This window comes from Falco peregrinus, chromosome 1, assembly GCF_023634155.1.
Source record: "Falco peregrinus isolate bFalPer1 chromosome 1, bFalPer1.pri, whole genome shotgun sequence".
NCBI lineage: Eukaryota > Metazoa > Chordata > Aves > Falconiformes > Falconidae > Falco > Falco peregrinus.
In genome coordinates this window covers 35840610-35865000 of record NC_073721.1, presented here as the reverse complement: position 1 = coordinate 35865000, position 24391 = coordinate 35840610, and the positions used below count along the sequence as shown (strand labels likewise).

General features: G+C 37.1%; 1 protein-coding gene across 2 annotated transcripts in view; it reads right to left on the bottom strand.

Annotated features, from left to right (window-relative positions):
• The window catches only part of ATRNL1 (attractin like 1), a 524489-nt gene that overhangs the window by 461498 nt on the left and 38600 nt on the right, over positions 1-24391 (bottom strand). For both annotated transcript variants that reach the window (XM_055791879.1, XM_055791872.1), the window contains exons 2-5: positions 19136-19219; positions 16985-17098; positions 14663-14791; positions 11275-11483 (exon numbers count right to left, since the gene is read on the bottom strand). In XM_055791879.1, the coding sequence (XP_055647854.1) occupies positions 11275-11483; positions 14663-14791; positions 16985-17098; positions 19136-19219 (536 nt within the window). The remainder of the gene's footprint in view (positions 1-11274; positions 11484-14662; positions 14792-16984; positions 17099-19135; positions 19220-24391) is intronic.

Here is a 24391-nt window from a genome sequence, read left to right as displayed (position 1 = left end):
ACAAAGATGTTCAAAGGAATTCAGTGGCTTCTGTAACTGGAACAACTGAGATGGCTAAGAATGTTTTCCTTGGAAATAAAGAAAATTTGGAAGTGAGTGATAAATGACTATAAAGTGAGTGACATAGGATGGGTATGAAGAATCTACCAGGCTTTCTGAATATAAAACCAAGATTTATCAAATGTAGCTTGAAGAAGCCACGTTCAAAAGAAACAAGAGGAGGTAGCTCCTCACGTAAAAACTATCAGGTCTCTGTGCTAAGGATGCTCTCCTGACAAAGGATGCTCTGGATGCAAAGTTTTACAGTGAGTCAAGGAGACACTAGATAAGCATTTAGAAGAGAGAGCTGCTGAAATTTACTAAATGAACTAAATAAGTAATTTACATCAGTTTCATAATTGTAAAGCGCATTATCTTTTGGGGGTGGGGACAAGATTACATTTTTCCAATGTGTATTATCATTTTGGGGATAGCATGTTACAATTAAACAACCAGGCATCTAATCTGTACCTAACTAGGTGTCAACTTTTCCTAGTACTTTATAGAAGAACGATATCCACTTGTATCTGAATTACCTTCCATTCATTAAATGATGGAGGCACTCAGTTCCCATTGTTCATTATACCTTCTACCCAGAAAAGATTAACGGTATTTGAATGAGGTCTAATGAGAGTATGAACAATTGAGTGTATTATTTCTTGAGCATTAATAATAGATACAGTAGTAGAATTGTAACCTCAGCAAGATTCTGATTTGGTAAATCACTGGAGGAAACAATTTGAATCTAAGATTGCTTAAAAAGAAACAATTGATTCAGCATTCTTTGATCAGAGAAGAGCTTAGAATTATGAAAGCTGTGCCTCCAGTGATAAAATGAGAACATATTTATGTCTGTTATTACAGCTACCGTTCCTGCACAGACATGTCGTGGTCAACAGTGCCGCCTAGTGGCAAATAACAAAACACACAAACTATTCACATGCCAATTGACTTCAGGTTCTCATTGCCGGAGACAGGGAACCACAAGAATTCATATAGCAAATCCAAAATATATTTAGATTACATTGACTGTATTAAAATGAGGATAAGCAATTTTTTTTTTCTATAAGTTAACAATGCAAAAATCTTAACGATATTGTTAATCGGATCAGTGATTGAAAGAATGTCAGACAAGTTTCTTACAGCTTCAGTGCTTCATTTCTGGTCTGCACTGAGTGACAGGAAAGGTGAGACAGAAAGGAGAAACACCCTGTACTCAGGTCTTGTTCTGGCATAGAGGAAGGACACATTCTGAGAAGACACACCTGAACTCAGGAGCTTGAAAGCAGCAGGTTCTCTTAAAGAATACATCAATACCCTGTGCATGATGCACAAACACACTGAAGCGACATCAGTTGACACTGTGACCAGAAGAGGCACAGCTGTCCTCCCCTCACTGCTTACTCTTCAGCTATCATTGCTACTGGCACCGGTTTTCACATGGCTACTCCATGAACCAGACAAGGGAATGCATACAAGTTAAAAATTGCTTTTATTTTTAGCCAGGCTAACTTTTAATCTGGATGCTTTCCCTTACATGTTTCACCTTGCCCAAGTACACATGGTTGTACCAACACAAGTAAGACTGCATCACCAGGACAGCCTCTGCAGTTAAAGTGTAAAACATTCATAGATTTATCTCAATATGTATCAATCAATACAAAAATGGAGCATATAGTTGAAAAAAACCAAAGCAACAGAATACTGACTCCTACTGAAACATCATTTAAAGAGCAAGTGGTTTGTTATTGCCTTACAAAGGCAATGGTAAATGTAGGACATACAAATCCAGTTTACTGATTTCCTACTGAAATACATATAGCATGAAATATCACCTTTATATCAGCATAAATACATTTTCTCTTGAGAAAAATCACTATTACTAAATACACACCTTTCATGCAATGGAGAGCTGCAGAACAAAGATAATGAAAAATGTGTTTTATTATTTCTATGCAAAAATTATTTTTCTTCATTTATTTAAAATTGAATTTGTTTCTTATCTTCCTACTGTGTCACTCAATCCACTGATGGGGGGCAGGGGGCTGAAGCTTTAAAAACAGCAAACAACTTCATAAACCTGAGCTGGAAGTCAATAACATTATCCTCAAAGGTGGGAAAAAATTCTATAGGTTTAAAAAAAGCGATTTACACAGACAACACAAGAGAGAGGATCTAATTTCTATTTATTGAAGAGTGTAATGAACTGCCAAAGCAAAAATCTGTTCCAGTAGTTCAAGTCATAAGATCAATTCCCACCTAATGAGAAAACATCATCTACTGTCTTCAACCTTAATCCCTTCTCCTTCGGGATCACAGGAAAAAAAAACAAAAGTATTCATGTGTTGAATATGAGTGTCACAGTCCTGTTTTTCATACAACCTAATCAAAGCATTTAAATAATTTGTTATTTACTCTGTATCTAATACCTGATCGTTTGAGTTGAGAATTATTGCTTTAACACAATTTTTCAGCCACCACAAATACAAACCAAATCTTATTATTCTCAAGTACCCAACAAAATCTTCATATGATAATGAATTTGATATTATGAGAAATATTTTGAGAAAAGATAATATATCTGAATATACTTTCAATAAAAATTCCATTGGAAGTTTTACTAAGCAGTAAATCGCCTTTTTTACAGGAAAGAGATGAGATAGTAACTACATAATAATATAAAGTTGCTCTGTAAATGAAAAGATAGATGTTGTTCAAGAATGGCTCACCAGCATTCTAATAGTAGGTGTGCTGTTACACTCTCACTGCACAGCTCCGCAACCTCCGTACAGGATGTAATTATTTGCTCCCTCCTGCAAATAATCTTGCTCCAAATGAGACTTAAGGATAGACAGAGAGGTCCTGGACAGGTCTCCATCTAAAGCAGCACAGTAGCAAGCTGTGCCAGGACTCAGCCTCCTCCATGAATGAAGCAGTGAGAAATCCTAACGCACACAGGCTGATGCAGTTCTTGAATGCCATCTGGTTGCTATTATTCAGTGCCATTTCTTTCCTCAGCCAGGAAGAGTGGATAATCCAAGGACAATCCGGCCTTGGGGAATCTGCAGGGTCAGTCTGAGCAGGCAAGCCCGAAGGGCTGCACTGCCTGTCATCTGCAGCCTGTCAACAGTGCACAGGACTCAACAGCACCCTTTAACTGTTTGATTTCAGGTCTCAAACCTCAGACCAGCTAGGCTGGTACAGAAGAATAAGGGCTGATGCCACAGCAGCCTTTACTGGAAGCACGTTGCATGCAAAGCTTTCCTAGTCTTTCATGACTGAGCACAAGTACACTGTTTGGTAGGTGCTGCGTGAAATTTATTATAGTATTGAACAAAAACATGTTTTGCTTCATACTTAGTAAAAGAAACAGGGACCTTTCAGATTAGCAGTAGCTGACAGTACCCACTGGATTACAGATTTTGAGACTCCTTGTTAATGGATATCAAGCTCTAATATTTCTGCTAACAAGTTTCAGAGAACTTCATTGCTCTGTCAAAAGTCCACTTCCAACCTTCAAGCCAGATGTACTGATAACCAGTTTAGCCCAATTATCACCAGACCTCAAGAGCTGGTCTGTCTATACACCCCACAAATGTTTACAAACAGCAATGCTATGGCCTCCCAGCCTTCATTTCATTAGTTTTAACAAACCACGCTCTGTTAGTATCTTCCATAGCCCTCAGCATCTTAATGGCTCGCCCTCTGAGCCTGTTTCAATTTGCATTCATAGAAGTGTAGTAACAAAAATGAAGTATAGTACTAATGTTTTCATGTAGATTCTGTGACTGATCATCCTACTAGCGCACTTGACACTTTACAGTCTATAGTTTGTACAGCATACAAAAATCAGAATATGAATTAGTTCATATTTTAATTAAGATAGGCAAGGAAGTGTTATCCCATGTCACCTTCCATACTTCAATCCAAGATTAAAAAACAAATTCTTAATACTCAGTCCCTAAATGTATGAATTTACAATTTATACTGGAGTAATTGCAACCTACACATTACTCAAACCCTTTTTTGCAGGATGTTCTGATCCTCCTTCATATTTAATGAAACTCCCATCATTATATTATCAGATTTCATTAACAGTCTTATGAGTAGATTATAAAAATTATGTAACAAGATCAGTCCCAAGATCAGTCTTTAAGTAGTACTGGTATCTTTCCATCCTGTTACTTGTTCAGCACACCCACTCATATTTCACAATTAAGAAGCTGCATTCCCCTTACTGTTCCCTTATGTATTCCCTGACTTTTAATGATTTCCTACCATCAAATGCTGAGTTTCAGAGAAAATATTTCACATTTTCTTGTCACTTTCCTTACAAATTATTTTAGTATTAACTACACATGAAAATCCACATTTCAGCTGTTTCACTATTCAATCACACCATATGTTTTTTTCTTTCTTCAAGTTACGGTCTAGAACCATATGCACTGCTGAAATCAGGCTAACGAGATCTGAGCAGCCTGAGTCACTTACTATTCTTAAATAAAGGTGCTATAGCTAATGAACTAAATTTAATATCTTCCCTTATCAGGGAGATCAGCACTATCTAGCTCCTTCTTGTGTTCAGGACCTAGTCCTGCTTTTGTTCATTAGTTTATTCAGGTGTTCGCATGTTCTACTTTGCTACATTTACAAGCATGCATTCTAAATAAATATTTAGAAGGACATAAATACATTTTTCATTAAAACTCACAAACAGTAAGGGATTCCCTTTCTAGATCTCAGCCTAATTGCATGTACAAAGTATTTTCAAACAATTTTAATGCAGCGAATCATTTATTGAAATTAATTGAATAAATTTTACTAAATCTGCTTTCACTAAACACCAGATGACACTACAAAGGTATTTAAAAACTGAAGTTGGCTTCTCATCTAACTGTGATGTTCTTTCTTTTGCAGTAAGGCTACTTACATTTTCCCACACAATTTTCAGACACTAAATTTCCAATTATGATAGCTATATTTTGCTAACAGATTGCACAAAGTCCTCCAAGGATGCTTGAAAAATTATTAAATTCAATCTGAGCATAAAACTGAAGAACATGTTTCCAGTATATATGAAATAACAATTCACGTTAAGCTAATTCCTTCCTATGAATTCGGTATATGCAAAATTTCCTTAGACAACTCTCATTTCTGTGATACGCATAATGAAATTCTCAAATATGGAGTGGAGAAATTGGATTTTAACTTAAAATTGGGGGAGGAAAGGACTCCTTGGGCTTCTGTTTTTATGTGCATATATAATATTGATATACATATTTTTAACAAGACACCTCCCAGTCTGTAAATCTGCAGTTTCTTCTGACTGAATTCATGCTTGGTCAGGAGAAGATGTGAAAAGTAAAATCTAGACCAAGAGGGCATTATCACAGGGCAGAACAGTTATAAGACACCTGTGTCGAATTTTTTTCTTTCCAAAAACAGGCTTGTCCAAATTGAATGTTACATCATAGGTCCTCTTCTCTGAATGCACATACTTGTATGCTTTCTGTTCAATTACATCCAGGCACAACGGGCCAAAACCTTAAATTTCGGACTTCTCAGCATTTGGCACAAGCTCTTTCCAGTGCTGCATTTCACCTGTCACTGCCTCAGCTCACATCTCAAACCTCTGCCATTGGTTTCAATAAACCACCACGACACAAGCACAGCTTTGCCAGATCTCAGCATCGAGGAATAAAGTGAGCCAAACAAGAAAGTATGACTTCAAAGCCTTCCACTGAAGCAGTGGGAACGAACTCAACTCTAGCTAGTCCTTTAAGGACAATCTAAGTCAAGTATAGACACACATTGACATCGTAGCTCTGGCCACACTCAAGACTGTGTTTATTCTAACACCATAATAATGAGCAAGACAAAATACTGAATTTTACACTGCAGCAGTCATAGCACTCCTTTTATACTTTCATCATTTACTTTTCTCCTTACATAAAGGCTCATTTTTCCCTAGAGAGCTATTATAAAATTGAAGCTGCCTTAATTGCCAACAGACATATTTCAAAGTTAATTAGTTTGATTTCAGAATCTGGTCTTCCACTACATCTCTATTTGCTAGAAGTAGATTTGTGGGGAGAAACAACTAACTATACACTTTTCAGAATTTTTACTGGTGTTTTATCTTTGGACTAGATCTGATCCCTAGGACTGAACACCTGTTTGTGGCTGCCGTGCATTACGTGCAGCTCTGGAGCTCATCTTCTGATGTAGTTCCGTTTACAAGGAATGCAGTTCCTTGTTTTCAAACCACCTCACAACATAATCCAAAACAAAGTACATGTGGAGAACCAGATTTGCTTTGAAGGAACCCTACTGATCCTCTTAAAGATTAAAGTAAATGCACCTTGTAATTCCTCCCTAGCAGATCCCCGTCTTGCTTGCAGTACTGATATTCAGTGACCAAAGTACCGATAAAGTTTCTCTTAAATTCAATAGTCTTCAACTCTTCTTTTTCATGCCTGCACCCAGTACGAAAGGTACCAGCACCAAGAGCATCCCTACATCCCACTGGACAAGGGAGAGGAAGTAGATGGTACCTGTGCAGGAGCTCTCGGTGAGGACTCCCACCAAGCATTACTCACCACTAACTCCTTAATCTCCCCATCACAAGATCGCTTCCTAGTGAGCATGTCAATTTAGTGGCATGGCTTGAGTCATACTCCCTCCCTAACAGGCTCACCCCCAACGTGGGCGCTATAATCCAATATTGTCTCTCAGACGCCTATCATACAGAAAGGGTCACTTCCTCTCTACTCCAAATTCCTCATGAAAATTCTCACCTACAGTGATTTGCAAGTCTTCTAACAATCGCTGCTTCCTAAGACAGCCTTTCTTTCGCTGACACAGCATGCAGTCTTTACTACCAGATCACTTTACATTAAGTCGTATTAAAAAAAGATTTTCTAAATTACTACTTCGAACTGGATGATTTATAGCTCATTAAAATGAGACTATCTTCCTTTATTTACCACACAGTGAATCATATTAACCTAACAGAAAACTTCACCAGAAAAAGTTGTATGTAGTAATCAAGATCTGTTATTAAGGAAAAAATGTTGTTTAACATCAGACAAAAATTGGTCACTGGAATAATCTCCAATTAAGCACTTGGCTACTGCATATTTTACAGGTAGCTATATTTTGAATTCCTTCTGTAAAACAGTTTCTAACCTATTTGATATGTTGCAGGCTAGTTATATCCTTTACATAGTATTATGTCAAGCTTCCTGAAGAAATTTGAGAACACATCTATCAACAAGACCTATAACATTACTTTTTAAAAGCATTCCACACATTCATAGTAGTTAGCAACATTTTCAGTATGCCCAGAGATAGTCCACTTTTTAAAAAACGTGGAACTTTTTACAATCTTTCCAGTTATCCTGAATTGTCAAGCCCATGACAAAAGTTGACTGTTCGGAAATCTCTGGTTCTTATTTACAGCCCAACAATCCCAGACAGCGTCCCTGGCATCAAAGAGAACTTGCTGGCTGTAAAACACCTGTTCCCCAGCGGGCCAGGCTGATGTGCCGGGGCCACCTGCATGAGGTTCAACCAGGCTCAGTGCCGGGCCCTGCCCGTGGGTCACACCAGCCCCAGGCAGCGCTGCGGGCTGGGACAGGGGGCTGGGAGCTGCCTGGGGGGAAAGGGCCTGGGGGGGCTGGCTGACGGCCGGCTGGGCAGGAGCCAGCAGGGTGCCCAGGGGGGCAAGGGGGCCAACAGCACCCTGGCTTGTATCTGAAATAGTGTGGCCAGCAGGACCAGGACAGTGACCGTCCCCCTGTACTCGGCACTGGTGGGGCCACCCCTCGAACCCTGGGCTCAGTTCTGGGCCCCGCACGACAAGAGGGACATGGAGGGGCTGCAGCGTGTCCAGAGCCGGGCAGCGGGGCTGGGGCAGGGGCTGGAGCACAAGGCTGGTGAGGAGTGGCTGAGGGAACTGGGGGCATTTAACCTGGAGAAAAGGAGGCTCAGGGGGGACCTTATTGCTCTCTACAGCCACCTGAAAGGAGGTTGCAGGCAGGTGGGGGTCTGTCTCTTCTCCAAGATAACAAGTGATAGAGCAAGAGGAAATGGCCTCAGGGAGGTTTAGATTGGGTATGAGGAAAAATTTCTTCACTGAAAGGGTAGTCAAGCATTGGAACAGGCTGGCCAGGGAGGTGGTGGAATCACCATCCCTGGAAGTATGTAAGAAAATGTATAGGTGTAGTGCTTAGGGATATGGTTTAGCGATGGACTTGGGATTTCTGGATGAAGGATGGACTTGAGAATCTTTAAGGTCTTCTCCAACCTCAATGATTCTACAATTCAACATTCAGCAAAAGGTAACATCTTTCGATAAAATGTCTTTTTCAACTTCTTAGTTCAAATAGCACAAAAGCCACCATGTTTCACAGCCATGTGCCCGTGATTTTTTCCCCTGTGCCTAGCAAAGAAAAAGAGATCAAGTTGGTAGTGTTAAGGCATCTTTTTTTCCTCCCTGAGTTACATTCACTGCCTGCATCAGCAGGCATCAATGTATTCTGCTTTAGAAGATCAAGACAGATTAACCAGTAATGGGACAGCATAATATGATGTAGTACCCATAACAACAATCACTCTTCTGGAAAAACTTCAGCCACTTATGTTGCCTGAATATTTTTAGTTTACCAGATTTCAAGTAAACACTAGATTTTTTTTTCCTGTATATACTTACAAGACCAACCATCTCAGAAACATTTAATATTATTAACATTATTGGCATTATTAAAAAATAACAAGAAGTACATTTAACAGGTATATTTTTGTTAAAATGTATGTTTTGATAAAAATAAAATGGTTATTATTTGCTTTCCAAGTCTAAAAGTTTTTATTCCATGACTTCATTTTATATTTGTACAGCTAGCGGCTAGCTGGAAATAAGTGCAATATCCTTCTTCCACAAAATTTATCTAATAACGAGAGGACCCTACTTTTCACTCAAAACCGTTATTCTCTCCCAAAGAGCACAGTGTTCTCTTTCCTCAGAATACCTCTTAAATCTTCCTCAGATTCTTACATTTTCTTCAAAGATGCTCCTTTCGCAGCATCCACAAGATGGCAGCATTGTAAAAGAAAGAAACCCTATGCAGGGTAAAATGTGAAAGGCCTTTTTTTTTTTTTTTTTTTTTAATGTCCTGAACCATGGATTTTATTTACTGTACATTCTCAATCAATGCAGTTCAATCAGGTTTTTTAATATATGGAATTAACAATCAAAATCCCAAAATGTAAAAAAAAGTTAAAAAAAACATAAAACTATCTTCAAAAAACCATAGAAACCAAGACCCTACTTTAGACACTTTATTTGAATTACCAAACAGAAGAAAAACTTGGTAGACAGCAAGAGTAGTAAGATAAGTAAAAACATTTTTGATTCCAGCATTGCAAATAACCCACATATGTCTGTTTTGAAAATATAGAGTATATGGATGCAAATAAATAAATAGAACAGAGAAGCAGGTAGTCACCTGGAAAACTCAAGGAAAGGTTTGGTATTGTTTTGTAATTAATAAAGAAAAACAATTATGTACCCAAGCCAGCTCATCTGTCACAGAATGAAAACATAACTGAATTGAATTCTATGTAGGATCAGTGAAAAACCAAGGAACAATGAAGCAAGTTATCTCTATATAATCTTACTCACTGTAGGAAACAACAGGAAGCTAGCATGCATAGAAATGCTAGATGAAAAGAAGATACTAACAATCAAAGTTAGACTTCTAATTTTATTTCACGCTCAAAACCTCTGCTGAAGATTGTAGCATTGTAAATGAAGGTATAGCCTAAAAAGCTTTTCCAAAGATTTGTGACTTTTCCCCATTTCTTACACAGCTATCTGAAATGGCAAAGACGTAATGCACAAATGAAAGGGTGTAACTCTTGCTGCAAGTTCTATTCACAACTGCCTTACAAAGATTAAGCTTTCTGGATCTTTTTTTATACACCACAATCATGGAAGGTTGTAAAGGACTTAGTAGCAAGACTGCACCATTTCCATTCAATGACCATATTGCTAACCCGCTTCCTTTCTGTGGGTGCACTGACTGCCTTTTAATGAACAACTTCATTAATTATTAAGAAATGTATTAAATTTCATAGTGTCTTTGTTCTAATAGGTGTGACAGCTAATACCAGTAAAAGAAGTCATCTCCTTGGACATGCAAAAAGAAACAGCAATAAAACAAATGCAGACACAGGAAGTAATGGGAAGAGGGCATGTAACTAAATAATGTGGGGCTATTTTAGTATTGATTTTAAGAGAAGAATGGCAATTTCAACGCATAGCTAGCTAATCCAATTGAGACATTTAATAGCAGTGGTAAAGGATAAAAAGTAAACATTCACAAACATCTAGCATCGTTACAGTAAGTGAATTAAACATTTAGGATCTTAAATAATTGATCTTTAATAAGAAACAATTATTTACGATACTAGAAGAAAAACTACAGCACATGCTTACAGTACATCCATTACTCCAAAGTATGTGTCCACATAGACATTCTTGTACCATCGTAACAAAACAGCTTACCTTCATTTTTCATTGAGAAGCTATACAACTAATACAGAACAGAAGACCAGACAGTGAACACCTACTTCAGGAAGCACTAAAAACATGATGGGATCATGTGACATTAAGAGAGGGGGGAGGAAAATCAAATCTGTCTAGACATTAAAGAAATGACTACACTGAGATACAGGTCATTTATGCGTGAATCCAAACTCAACCAAAAAGAGCAGCAGATATAGTGTTCAGTTTTACTGGGTAGTACCTTACTATATATTTGGTTCCACTGAAATAAATGGTATTTCTTGCATAACAGGATAAAGCACATGGAAGAGGAAGTTAGGCTATGGAGGAACTTAGTCTTCAGAAGTGCTCGGAACCCTTCATTTTTTTTATTTTTTCAATTTTTTTTTTTTATTTTCTCCGATCATTAATTTCAAAAAAAAACTTAATGTCCACCACAAGAAAGTTCAGGCCAAATATTTCTACAGCATCTTCAGACAGAAAATATCAGAGCTGTAAGCCTCTTCTGACATTATACATGTGTAGTACGTCCAGATGAAAATTTACTCCAGAAATTATTTTTTCATTTACATTTATTCTTTAAAGATCCTAATAGGTATACTAGATGGAATGCACTAAAAGCAGTTCTTTTTTAAAGATTAATTTGATTCCAAATAACAAAACCTTACCTTGCCAGCTATCATTGCAAACACACAGCTTCTCGCCTGTCAAATCACAGTACCCATGATCTGGACTGCCACAGTTGGCTTTACAATAGGGAATATCACAGGCTTCTCCTTTCCAATACTTGTCACACTCACAGTATACCCGGCTTGGTATGGACACACTGGTTGTACACTTTCCATGTTCTGAGCAGTTATTAGGACAAGAATTAATTCTGGAAAAAATATGTAAAATAAGGGAAATGACAAGCCAAGTGATGATGACAGTGGTTTTATCTGACTATTTTTCTCTGGGGAAAAAACCCTCTATATACTGAGAAAACACAAGTTTAATGATGAATTTACAGGCAAGTGAGCGAAAAGGTGTTCAACCACGCAGTCATGATCACAAACATCTTTTATTTTAACAGGAAGTATTGACATTAAGCAGGACAGACCCTGTCTAGACAGATCACTATCTTTTTTTTTCTCCTATGTTCTAGTATTAGCGCTCTAGTCAGTCCCTCCAAAAGCTCCATCTCTAGGAACATCCACACTGGAAGTGACCGTGAACAGTAACCCTTAAACTTTCTACCACAGACATACAGTTAAAGGGTTTTCCTGCATGGCTTTGGTCCATGCTACAAAAGAGTATGTCTAACATCCAAGGGCAATAAAATTGGAAAAACTGAGTAAGGAAAAATGAAAGTACCTGAAACTACTTACAAGTAACACTTCATGCTTTTAATCTTTAATAATAAAACCACCTTAACGCCACAGTCAGAGATGCAAGAAGAGGAAAGATTAGGCTGAAAGAAGTCTGTGACTGTTATGGGAGTTAGCATTTCTGTGATACACCCTACCAAACACTGAGATCACAGGCAAGCAGACTGCAAAATCATGCAAACGAGTTCCAGAAACGCAGGCAATTCCTTGGAGATGAGGAGGGATTGAGAACATTGAAGTATGTGGGTCCAAGAGTTTCCATGAACAGAATCTCAGGCAGTATGCACCTGATGAAGTCCTAAAAGGTTTTGAAAGCTTTTCTGATGACTTACAGGAAAGGGTTGGGTTGAAACTCAGCATAAACTGTTATTTCAAACCCCTGATCATAACACAGACTGCTCCCTGTAGATGTGAGAGCTGGATACCATTTCATAGCCTTCCTTGCTCTTTCTAAGCGAAGAAAGAACTGAAGAAGTTAGAGAGGCATTGCTCATTCCTGGCCTTCGGCCAAACACAGTTGTGGTAGGACAGCCTAAAAACATTTTTTTCATTTTCTAAAGACTCACACCTCAGACGACTGATTCTGTTACACTACTGAAAAAGAAAATTCCATGTTTGAACTGCAAATGTCCCAGGTGTTTTGCCTAGTAACACACATCACATGAAAATCGTTGATGACTGCATTAACTGCTGTATACCACAGCTGTGAGGAACCTCTCCCCCTGACATGACAGGAACAGTGTTCTGAAAGAACATGAACAGTAAGTCTTTACAGTCATAAACACACCAGTTTAAAAGTAGACATATTCCTACTCCAAAAGTTTCATTAAGGATTCAAACAGAATGAGAAAAACTGAATCGGCAGAGTTGGAAGCAGGTTGCCCGATTCCAAGGAACATAAAACATACTCAAGAGAGTTCTGCAGTAACTATTGTTTGCAACTGGCACGGCATCTCGGTCCCAGATGCTGTGCTTCTGTCTTCCCCAAAATAAAGGAATATGAGTGGTCCGTCAAGGTGAAGTCAAAGATCAAGTTAACCCCAGAGAAGTTTTTATCAAACCAAGGAAGAAAAAGGGTAACAGAAGCAGAGTGCAACATATCAGTGACAGACAGAACATTAATGCAGCCGCATAAAGCAATCATAGGTACTTCAGCATAAAACCAGTTACTGTTGACTCTTTTTAAAAAAATTTAAAATTATTTGTTGCAATAGAAGAAACAGAAGAAAAGAGTACATAAAATTGTGTGAGTTACATGTAATGGAATTAAAAACTGGCAGGTTTTTTTTCATTTATTTTAAATCTTCCAGAAAAAATAGGTAATGATATGTAGCATGCACATTACCAAGTCATAAAAGAATGCAGAACACATACATTCACTTCTTAAGAATGCCATGTTATGTTGCCATTTGCTCCCAAGACAAATAAAAAAAGTTCAATAAAAGCTTCAAGGATAACTGAAAAATGTATCTAATTATGGTAGAGAAGTCTGCCAGGCGACTGGATTTCACTGACGTCAACTGACAAAAATTAGAAATACTCAGCCTTCTAGGTTGCCATTTCCCAAACAACAAGTTAGTGAGGTTTCCCAAACTCTGAATAGTTATTTATTACCTGGTAAAAAGTAGGCAAAAACGCTGTGAATTACTGAAACAATCTTTCCATAGACAATTTAACAGAGATCTCTGCCAAGAGCAAAGCTATGGTCAGAAGCACAAATAGGACTTTTAAATTCATAAAGAATATGACAAAAATACTACATACACTTCCACATTTGAAGTGCAGGGCTGGCCACCACATCTCAAAAATTGGTATTTCAGAATCTGAAGGAATTAAAAGAAAGGAACAAGAATATCTTCAATCATGGGAAAACCATCACATGGAGGAACAGGTCCAACAGGACCAAGTAATCCCCTCGAACCAAAGTACCCAGTATGAACAGACATTGAATTATGTGCCACAAGCACATCCCAAATAAGACAGAAGTTGCAATTAACCCTTGGTGCATGTAAGGAGGAAAAGGCTCCGGTCCATCAGATCCAGCTTCAGAGCTGCTGACACAGAAAAGCAGACTGGAGGAAAGCAAGCATAGTTGTATCCAAATAGACTTTGCCATTAGAGAAACTAAAAGACAGTGCAGGTAAGAATTATGAAGGCAGAATGGAGATCAAGATGGAAAATAGGAGGTGAAAGTACCTGAGAAGCAGAGAAAAAATGGAATAAAAACCTTGTGGCTGGCACAAAAATAAAAGCAGGACTTCAGCAAAGATTTCAAAAGCCATAGAAATATATTCAGCAAGAAGAATCAAGCAACAGATGATCCTAGTTCAAGAGAAGTGACAGCAGATACAATCTCCCTTCAATTCCATATGACAACTACATGTGTTGGATAAATACTGGAAGGGATACATTCTAGTTCCTTATGGCATAAGGAAAACATACTGTTGGAATGGCCATGTGGTTTCACTCAGAATAATGTATTTTATCTCATTTTCTTTTTTTTCCCCCACTAGTACCTTAATGACAACTCATTACAACCCCAGCTCCCTGGGTTTAGAAACATACCACAAAGTATAACTCTTACACTGTTAATAAAATTCATAGATAAACATTTTCCCTGGGTTTGCCATTCTCCTGAAAGAAATGATAGGCCAAATAACAAAGTAATTACTTTTCAAAAAATACTTACGAGTAAAAAATGTTAAATCCAGTTAGGTTATAAGCAGCATCGCTAAAAAAGTGTAGCAATGCATAGCCAGATGTAGTAACTACTTCAGGAACAGTTTCATTTCCACGCACTTCAGGGACTATTAGACCACTGGAAGAGAAAATGAGAATAATGTTTTTAATCAGTCTTTAGGAGAAGAAAAAAATTTTAACAAAACATTAAAGCAGGAGTTAGCTATTCTGGTTGTTAATTATAAAGACAAGGTAAGTCATAAAACATAAAACTCATTTTCAAACTTATTTTTAAAAACCAAATAACAAAATGTGTATAAAACTTGTCCATACCTCTGCAAGGTAAGGTAGGGTTTTCCAGAAAAAAAACCCAAAACAAACACCTCCTCCCTCACACAGTAATGAAAAATTTCATATCAGATTATTCTGAGGGTGCATGCATTATCAGTCTATTTGTTAAAACCTATTTTAACTTTGGAAAAATATATAAATGTTTCAGACAGGTGGTCAACACTCACTGTCATTCAGCACAAATTCTATTTCTACATAATATTTGCACCTTTAGAAGTTTATGTTATTAAAGAATTACAGACCTGGAAAGTATGATAATTAAGTAACTTCCATGGAAAGTTAATTTTCAATGGAAAATAAAATACTCTTTAAAACTTCAGAATTATGTAAAAACATTAGTCTTAATTAAAGATTGAAGTAGGAAAAACAAGCAATATATTAAAATAGTGAGAAAAAGGATCACCTGCATAAACCAGTGCCACATCACAAATATAAATTAAAAGTTATATGAATCCTAGGGAAAACGTTAACAATCAATAAACTGAAAGACTTTTGAAGTTAAAAACACAGGAAGAGGAACCTCCTCTTTCCTTCCATTCATGCTACACCCCAGGTTCCTGAATAACAGCTCAACAAATTTAACAAATCTGGGGAAAACAAAAACCAGCCAAGCAATTTTGTAACTATTCAGGAGAATCATGAAAAAAGGTGTATATTGCTGTAGTTGGGCAGGAAAGAGGGATGGCCTGAGCTTTGTTCCCATAGGAGAAAGCACTGTCATTTATGCAATTAGTGTTTCTAGAACTCCAGCAGCGTGATCAGTATTTCATAACACAAAGTTACATACCGTTTCTGCCCCACAGAGCACATGTGTATATACGTACAGTTTCTGTTTGGTTCATGTATTTCTTTTTTTAAAAGATAGCTTTGCATTCAATAGATATCCCAAGATAAAACTTCTACTGACTTCAGAGGATTAGGCTCCTCTGCCTTCTCTCTAATAAACTACAGCCCACTTGTACAGAATATTCTTTCTGGAATGCTTCCTAAAGTTTTAACAGCAGGGTAGGAATAAACAAACCAAAATATTTTGGCAAAGTCCAGGAATGGAGGAAAAAATGATAAAAATCACATGACCTGTTTTTTCTCTCTTGGACGCATAAGAAATGCAGTGTATGGACCTAATTCGTAACCTCAATGGTTTATTGCCATTCGAAATGCAAATAAGTAGTCTTTATTCAGTATTTGTTGCTATGCTTGCTGTTTATTGTTGTTCATTTTATGTTTATTTCTAAACCTTGCTACAAACTAATACTATGATTCTAGACAACAAATATTAGAGAAAAGATTTAGTTGCGTAGCAATTCTTACAAGCAATGATAACATAAAAAAGGAAAAATTCCATCATTTCAGTTGATAGCAAAATTTGAGCTCTCCTCCAGGACTTTGAAGAACTTGATAATTTTACCCTCTATGACTTAGTCACAACGATATCCAGTTTAGTAATCTAAGGAAATATGTTACAAGATCAGTGCTTAAGATAGCCTTTGCATCAAATGTCCTGAACAAGTCTCTTCATTCTTCATACAGAAACTTAGAAGGCATTTAGTGACTTTTTTTTTTTTTATACTTTACACACAGTGCAGCTTTGCCCGAGTCACAGACTGCAACTCTCCCTTAAGCAGGATCACTATTGGCCAGTGCCACATTTAATACGCATTAAAACTCAGGAGTCAGTATTGGAAGGGACCGGTAAATACATTTCTGATTGCCTGCCTATGAGCATTAACACTCCATGCACTCTCAGCAGTAAGTACAAGCCACATAAAGGATTTATGCTATGATCACCTAATTAAAAAAAAAAAAAAAAAAGAGGAGTGTCTTGCAATTTATTCTAATATAACTTTACATACAAGCTCCCACAATATTAACAAAAGCAAGCTACTAAACAAATTAAAGCCTCCAATGTTATTTTTTCCCCTGCAAACTAAAACTGTTCATACATGACTTCTTGGACTAAAAGGCCAATAAATAAACTCACCTAAATACAGCTATTAAAGGTGCATATATTGAATCTCCATCATAAACATACATATGATCCCAACTACATTCTGTGGCAAAGTGATTAAATCTCAATCTTAGTATTGCATTTGGGCTGAAAAAAAAAAAAAAAAAAAGAACATTGATGTAACATTATTTACAGAAGTACTGAGCTCATAAGAACTTGCAACAAAATTGATAATGCCAGTATAATTCTATTAAAACATTTTGAGCACTAACTAAACATTCCAAAGAGTTAAATAACAAAATTTAGGGCAAGCAAATATTTCACTATCTTAGAAAACTTTAAAAACAACATCTTTGTCCAAGTCTAATAATACCTAAATTTAACAAGAGATTTAAGTTCACTAGGTTTTATCAGTATCCAGAACCATAGATTTAGAGCAATTAAAATACCCCGTTTTAATATACTAGTTTTACTTTGCAATGTCAGTACTATAAGGTTCAAAGTGTCTTTCAAGACAAAATCACCTAGACATCCTCATTCCAGTATTATACTAGTTACTGAAAATAAAAATCTTTTAAAAAAATGAAAAATAGCAAGCAATATTAGTGCAAGGTATTTTTTTTTCCTTCCCTCTCCCCAACACCTGGGAGTCACATTTCACCAGGTTTTCGTAGAGATGCAGATAGGGATAGTAAGGTTTTTGAAAAGGGAATTTTCTCATATAACAAAACTAGCAGACTCCTAAATACATTCCATGCAACATACTGATTATTTTCTTTTATTTCATTTTATTCCCACCGCGCTCCCCCAACAGGCTTGAATGCGGTTTGTCAGTTTGGAAAACATGGTTGGGGTTTTTGGGTGGTGGTTTGTTTTTGGGGTTTTTTGTGAAAGATCATTTGGAGAAAGCTCTTTGTTCATTTTTTGAGAGTATTTTATACATATGTGGCTTCCTTGTGTGTTGACATTTTGCGTTATGTTACTCTTCCACATACTGTGCAGCATATTGTTTCCTCCAGCTACCCACTCTACCATCTCCTGCAAAGAGGAGGAACAGAGCGAAGACCAGCTTCAAAGGAGAGTTTGCATACAGTCCTGAGGCATGTTTCCACTTTAGCATAGTGTAGTGCAGTGCAAATATTCCTGAGCTAGCTTGGGGAAAAAAGTTGCTTACCTATACCATAAACATATTCAGCTATAGCTTAGTCATCTAGATACTGAAGCTGCTACTTAAAAGATTTTGCAAACTACCCGTAACTACTTTGCTGTTGTGCTTAAAATATTATTTGTGTATTAGCATACCAAAAATAGGTCAGATAGATCATTACCGAACTATGGTGACAGAGCAGACATGGAAGGTAACAGATTATGACAATACGGAAACACAGAAGCAGGCAATTTTATTCTAGAACACTAGTAGAACGCAGACCTAACTAAATTCTTCAGCAGAATCACAACCCATAGGCTGGTGGAAAACGTCCCGATGAAATTTAACAAATTTGAGCCTTTAACAGTTAGCTGTATTAGTGCATATATCGCATTATTTCTTTGTGCATGTCTGTGTGTTTCTGTGCTGCATAAACTGAAAAATTAGCAACAGACACAAGACATCTAAACTGCACAAACTGTGGGCACAATATGATTTTAAAATTAAGTACACAAGGAAAACTAGAATAGAAAATAAAATACTTTACAGAAGCACTAACTTTTGAGTAACATGTAAATGAATAATTGTCATTAGACTGAAGAATTCTGTACTCAAAGCTATTTCTGATTTATCACTTATGAGATAAAGAAGATAAATGTGTAAGATAATGAGGTAAATAATAGGATTCCATAACCACATTTGGAACTTATGTAGAGTTACTCAAATGGGCAACAAATTTACCACAGGGTTTTGAGAGCTTGCAGCACTGGCCAAATTCCAACGTCAGCCTAACTTTTGCCAGCAGTTTGAATGGGAATGGAATTTGGCCAACATTGAGCAATCCTGAAAAATCCTACTTCGATAGTATTTTTTTTTTTAATCTTTATAACATTTAAACAAAACCAAAACAAACAAAAAAAAACCCAAAAACTGTTTATATTGTGTCCAGATGCAGTTTCAACTTGAGTAGTCCTTTAGATCTCAAATACACAGTACCAACCTGTCAGAAAATTTAAGCTATGAAAATAAATACTTACTATCCTTCAATTAACCAGGTACATTTAGTTTTATATTTATAATTTATTGGTCCATCTGTTAAATATCCAGACGGTTCTGTTAACCTACAAGAGAAAAAACAGTGCTGTAATAAACCAGAAACACCACAATAGAACACACATCATCAACATGCCAATAGATTCTTTCTGGATGGAAAGAAAATTGGCAGTGAGGGAAGGGGTCAAGTCCTTCTTTATATTTCTCGTCACACTATTTTTGCTCATAAAAACTAGAATGCTGATTATTCTGTGTCATTGGTTTGCTTTCTTCCCCTAGACAATCACAAGTCATCTAATTTTTCTAGTTCAGTAGCAACTAAATACTACATATAATGTAAATCATCCTTCACACAAAGTGGATCGGAGCCAGCATAAAGGGTTTCTTGTTTGAGAGTATTTTGCTTTGTTTGTTTCTTTTGCCATTGCCTTACATCTTACTTCTGAAATAAGACCGCAACAGCAGTGGGAAAACTGTTCTAGATCAAGAGAAATTAAAGCATAAATTATAAATTTAAATAAGCATACCTGCCAGCCTGTCCCTCTTGTTCAGTAATGAGACACTGAAAAGCAAAACCTCTGAACTATGCAAAAACTAAATAAAATGTATATGAACAGCTATAAAAGGTCAGATCAAAATGCTAATGCAGCCCAGCACCCTGCCTCTGACAGCAGCCTACAGTGCATACCCAGGAAAGAATCTGAATACTGAATACAGCCACTTCCCACAGCGTTACACCTCTCCCAATGACTTCCAGCTCAGGGACACTCTCAGCCAGATGTGCCTTTGTGTTGGGTTTTGAGTTAATGCTTCTTCTTGGAGCTTGCCCACGTAAACTCACGTAAATTTTCAGTATCTAGAGCATCCTCCAGGAATGATTTCCACACATATATGAAGAGACATCTCAACTGTTTTTGTCCTGATCTACCTCTTGGCCATCACCTGACATCCTTAGGTCTGGTATCAGATGCAACGAACCACCACAGTACCTTATTCACGTGCTTTATCCCACTCAACATATAATGATCTGTGGTGTTTCCCTCCCTTCTCTCCACTGCTCCTTTTCCCACCTGAGAAATCCTTGCTCACTGCCTTTCATATATCTTTTATATTCTCCTATACCCTTTCTGAGATGCAACACAGAGATCTGCATATTGTATTCAAGATGCAAGTGAACCATGAATCCGTACGGTAGCAAAATAATGATTTCCACACCGTACTCTATTCCCATTTTAAAATTTTATTTGCTCTTTCAACAGCTACTATACTGACATTTTAAACACCACTAGCTGCTATAACTTTTTTCTGAGTGATAACAGATAGTTCAAGATTCATTACATATAGAAATTCATTTAATGGAGAAATAGAACCTTTTCCCTCCATCCATCTATATTACTTCACATTAATCTATACAGAGTGATAAAATAGCAGATGAAATTCAATAATCTATTAACATAAAAGCTTTCTGAAAGAGCTTAGTATCTTCAGCATGCTAGCTTCACTAATTTATCCCATTTTTTGCATCTTTTATGATTACGTTCTACAGTTCAGGCCTTAACACACATCTCTGGTGGCCTTACTCCACTGGGAAAACTAACCATCTTACTCTTCAAAATGTTACAACAATGATAACTATAAATACATACTCAGAAACACTCAACTTTTTCACTATAGCATGGAAAGATAAAGTATCACAAAAGGAAAAAAAGCAGCAGTGGGGGTTTTCTGTTTTGTGCCAGGCTTTTTCATAAATCAATAGACTAGATCTAAGTCCAGAGGCAATGCTGAAAAAGCTGACCAAGTCACAGCTAAATTTTCTCTCCAGAAGTCTAGCTGAACAAGAATTCAGTATCTGCTATCCTACTGTCTTTGAAGCTGTATACACCAATTATAAAAATATTCACTACCACGTTCCACTGCAAACTGTTTATGTTTGAATTCCTATCAAACACTAATTGCATACTTATTAACAGAGGTCTGTAATCCCAAACATAAAACTATAAACACGTGGAAAGGAAATAACAACAGAGCAAGAAAGAAAAATTTATGAGACAAGGTCTACACAAACTCTTTGGTTTTACATCTGTCCTGCAAGAACCAGCATCAGTTTGTTAGGCACACTGTAAGCCACCCTGTCCCAATCCCTGGTGGCTTAAATGAAGATTGTCGCAGCACTCTCCAAACTAGTCGACTGCAACAAGGCCTTACCATCTCATACCAGCAAACCCTTCATGCCAGTCCCTCTGCTGCCTTCTCCTCGTCTCATCCAGTGCATGTACTCTCTCTCCTCTTGTTTCTTCCTCTCTCTCTTCCTTGGCTGCCCAACCTCTTAACAGAGCCAGCCACAGCTGCACCTTGTCTACACCAGCCAACCCACCGCCCCTGAAGCCAGCCCACAGCTGTGTATTATCAATGCTAATTAACCCAACTTCATTCCTCTTCATGAAAACTACAGGTGAAGATCTTCTGTAAAGGGACAAAGAAAGTTCTCTAATATGGGGAGCTGTCCAAATAATTGTACTTCAAAACATTTTCAAGGCATAAAATCAGTATGAATAACGTATTTTGTGTTTCTGAATCGAAATAAGAAAAGCAGTTAAACAGCTGATAACACACGCAACAGACTGGAGGGAAAAAAAATAAAAACAACCAACCCCCACGTACTCAGTCAGCTGACAGCTGAGAAAAAATAAACCCCAATCCATTGAGCTGGTCTGAATGCTGCAGTATACTGCTCCCCAAAAGAAATGTTTCCTGGTAAGCGCTATACAAATGCTGGTGCAGCTCACAAGCAAAGCCATGAGTGACGAGAAGCAAGGCTGGTAACTCCCACTCCTCCCTTGCTGCAGACCGGAGAAGCTGCAGAGATGGCGATGGGAAAAGGTTAAATATGCTCCTGCCAGGGGCTGTCGTGTGAACCAGTGCTTGGCCACAGAAAACTTTCGCTTGAAGAAAGCAAAAGGCATATGCAGTTAAAGTTCATAATATTTCTTTTTGTTGATAAATTCATCTTTATGAAAAAGATATACTTTCATATTTACATGCACGAGAGAGAGGTTTTTCAGTGTTGTCTTCTTTATGTATTAATTACATTGTTCAGACAATACTGAACACAGTATCAACCTATAACTTAGTGGTCTAAGTTGCACATTAATGATTTTGAAATCAAGCTAATATTGGTGCTGGGCCCCTAGCAGAACCTTAGTAAAGCTGATTACAGGAGCTTATATTCTTATATTAGAGAGTTTGTACTAGATTGAAGTCTCTTTTTTTTTTTTTAAAGGCAGTAATACATACAATGCCAATGAAAATAATTTTAGTGCTGTCATATGGTTTATATACAGATGTAAAGCCTTATATAGCAGCCCATAGAACATTTCTTTTGCTTCAAGAAGTGTGAAATATTGCAAGTATTCATTTGCAGTCATGACCATTGCCTTCTCAGTGGCTGTATAATGCAACGGAGGTGACTTACAAGGGTTGTTTTTATTAGATCAGCCCTTTGGCACTAATAAAGTGCAAACAATTTCCCTTGCCACCCAGGCTGATAATCTTTTGATAAATAGTTTCTTTTGGAAGAGTAGATAGCCTTTGAAGCATTGCACTTCGCTGAAAAAAGTAAAGAATAAATAAGAGCATCACATTGATTTGTAATAATGGTTGTGGAAAACAGTAAAATAAAGGGGCTGTTTATTTAAAATAAATACATAGCAAGACAGAGTAGTATTACTTTAAAGTTGCTTGACTCATACCAAGAACTTTTAAGTATCTTTTTTCCTTCCAAATGTTATCAAATACCAAATCCCATAAATAACACATAACTAAGCAGTACTTCTTTCACATAATCTCTTACCAAATCAAAGGCAATATTCTCCATCATATCAAGCCAGGTATTCGTGGCCAAAGCTTTCCTCTGTGATCAACAGTGATCTTATCAAATAACCTAAATGTCGATGAGCCAACATGACTACACATTCTTTAGTCACAAAAGTGGAATAGCCAGAACGATGCCTACATGCTGCACCCCACTCCTAGCTCATTGCTGAGAAATCTTCAGGGATGACAGGAAAAACATAACAATTTATGTGGTCTGTTTAAGCACCACAGGTTTATCACACCTAGACTCCAGCTTTCTGAACAAAATGCACAGGGGAGCAGACGATGTTCTATATTGTTATTCTAAATTGCACCCTAGCTTTCATAAACACAACCGTATTTTTTTAGTTGGCAGGGTTATAATCAAAACCTATAAAGAATTAGAGGCGCACACCAAGAGAACATTTCCTTTCTCTATATACCGTAAAACAGATCTACCAAATTACAGAAAAAAGTCAGGGTGCTGCACAGCAGTTAAAAGACGTTCAGAAGCATCAGTGACAGATTAGTCACTCATCAAGCTCATCAGTCATTAATTAATAGCTTATGTGAAAGATACATGGCACTACAGGTTGTTTCATCTAGAAGACAGACATAACAGAAAGTTAAGGGCTAAAGGCTGAAGTCAACACAGGGCGACTGAAACATGCAACAGAGAGATATCTATATTCCCTAGACTATACTACTGTTATAAAACAACGGCAAATATAATTGAGTTAGAATTTACAATGGTGACATTTATATTTACCACTTCAGAGACTAAATTTACACTGTTGCATTTCAAGAAAAGAAAAAAGTATGCTCTAGTTCAGTCAGAAATTATTGGTCCAAAATGAAGGAATAGTCAGATGAAATCTATGGCCTGCAACATGTAAGACATCAGAGCAAGTTATTAAAATGGCCCTTCCTGGTTGTAATATTTATAGATCTGTGGAAAATGCAGTCATGTCATCTCCTGTATCTTCTTGTAAAAGACTAGTATTGTCAAATCATTCAGAAAGGGGAAATAATTTAAACCAGAAGTCACTGGGTGTTTTCTGTCATCAGCAGAACATGAAGATCCACAAAACTGCTGGCAGATGGACAGGTGGAGGTCTGATTTGTAATACAGGTACATTAGGAAAAACAAAGCATAAGGCACATTCACAATATTACAAATATTCACTGTTAAATAAAAGAAGGAGTTGTGAAGAGGTTCATTTATCCCTATATCATTTAGTGCCATTTTTCTATTCAGAATTTTATGGAATGTTGGATTATTTTGCAATTTCTGCTTCAGATATACCTGAATATAATATACAGAGCATATTTTGCCATATGGATTCATCTCTTTATCAGTATTTCTGTGTCAGTCAAGGACTGTT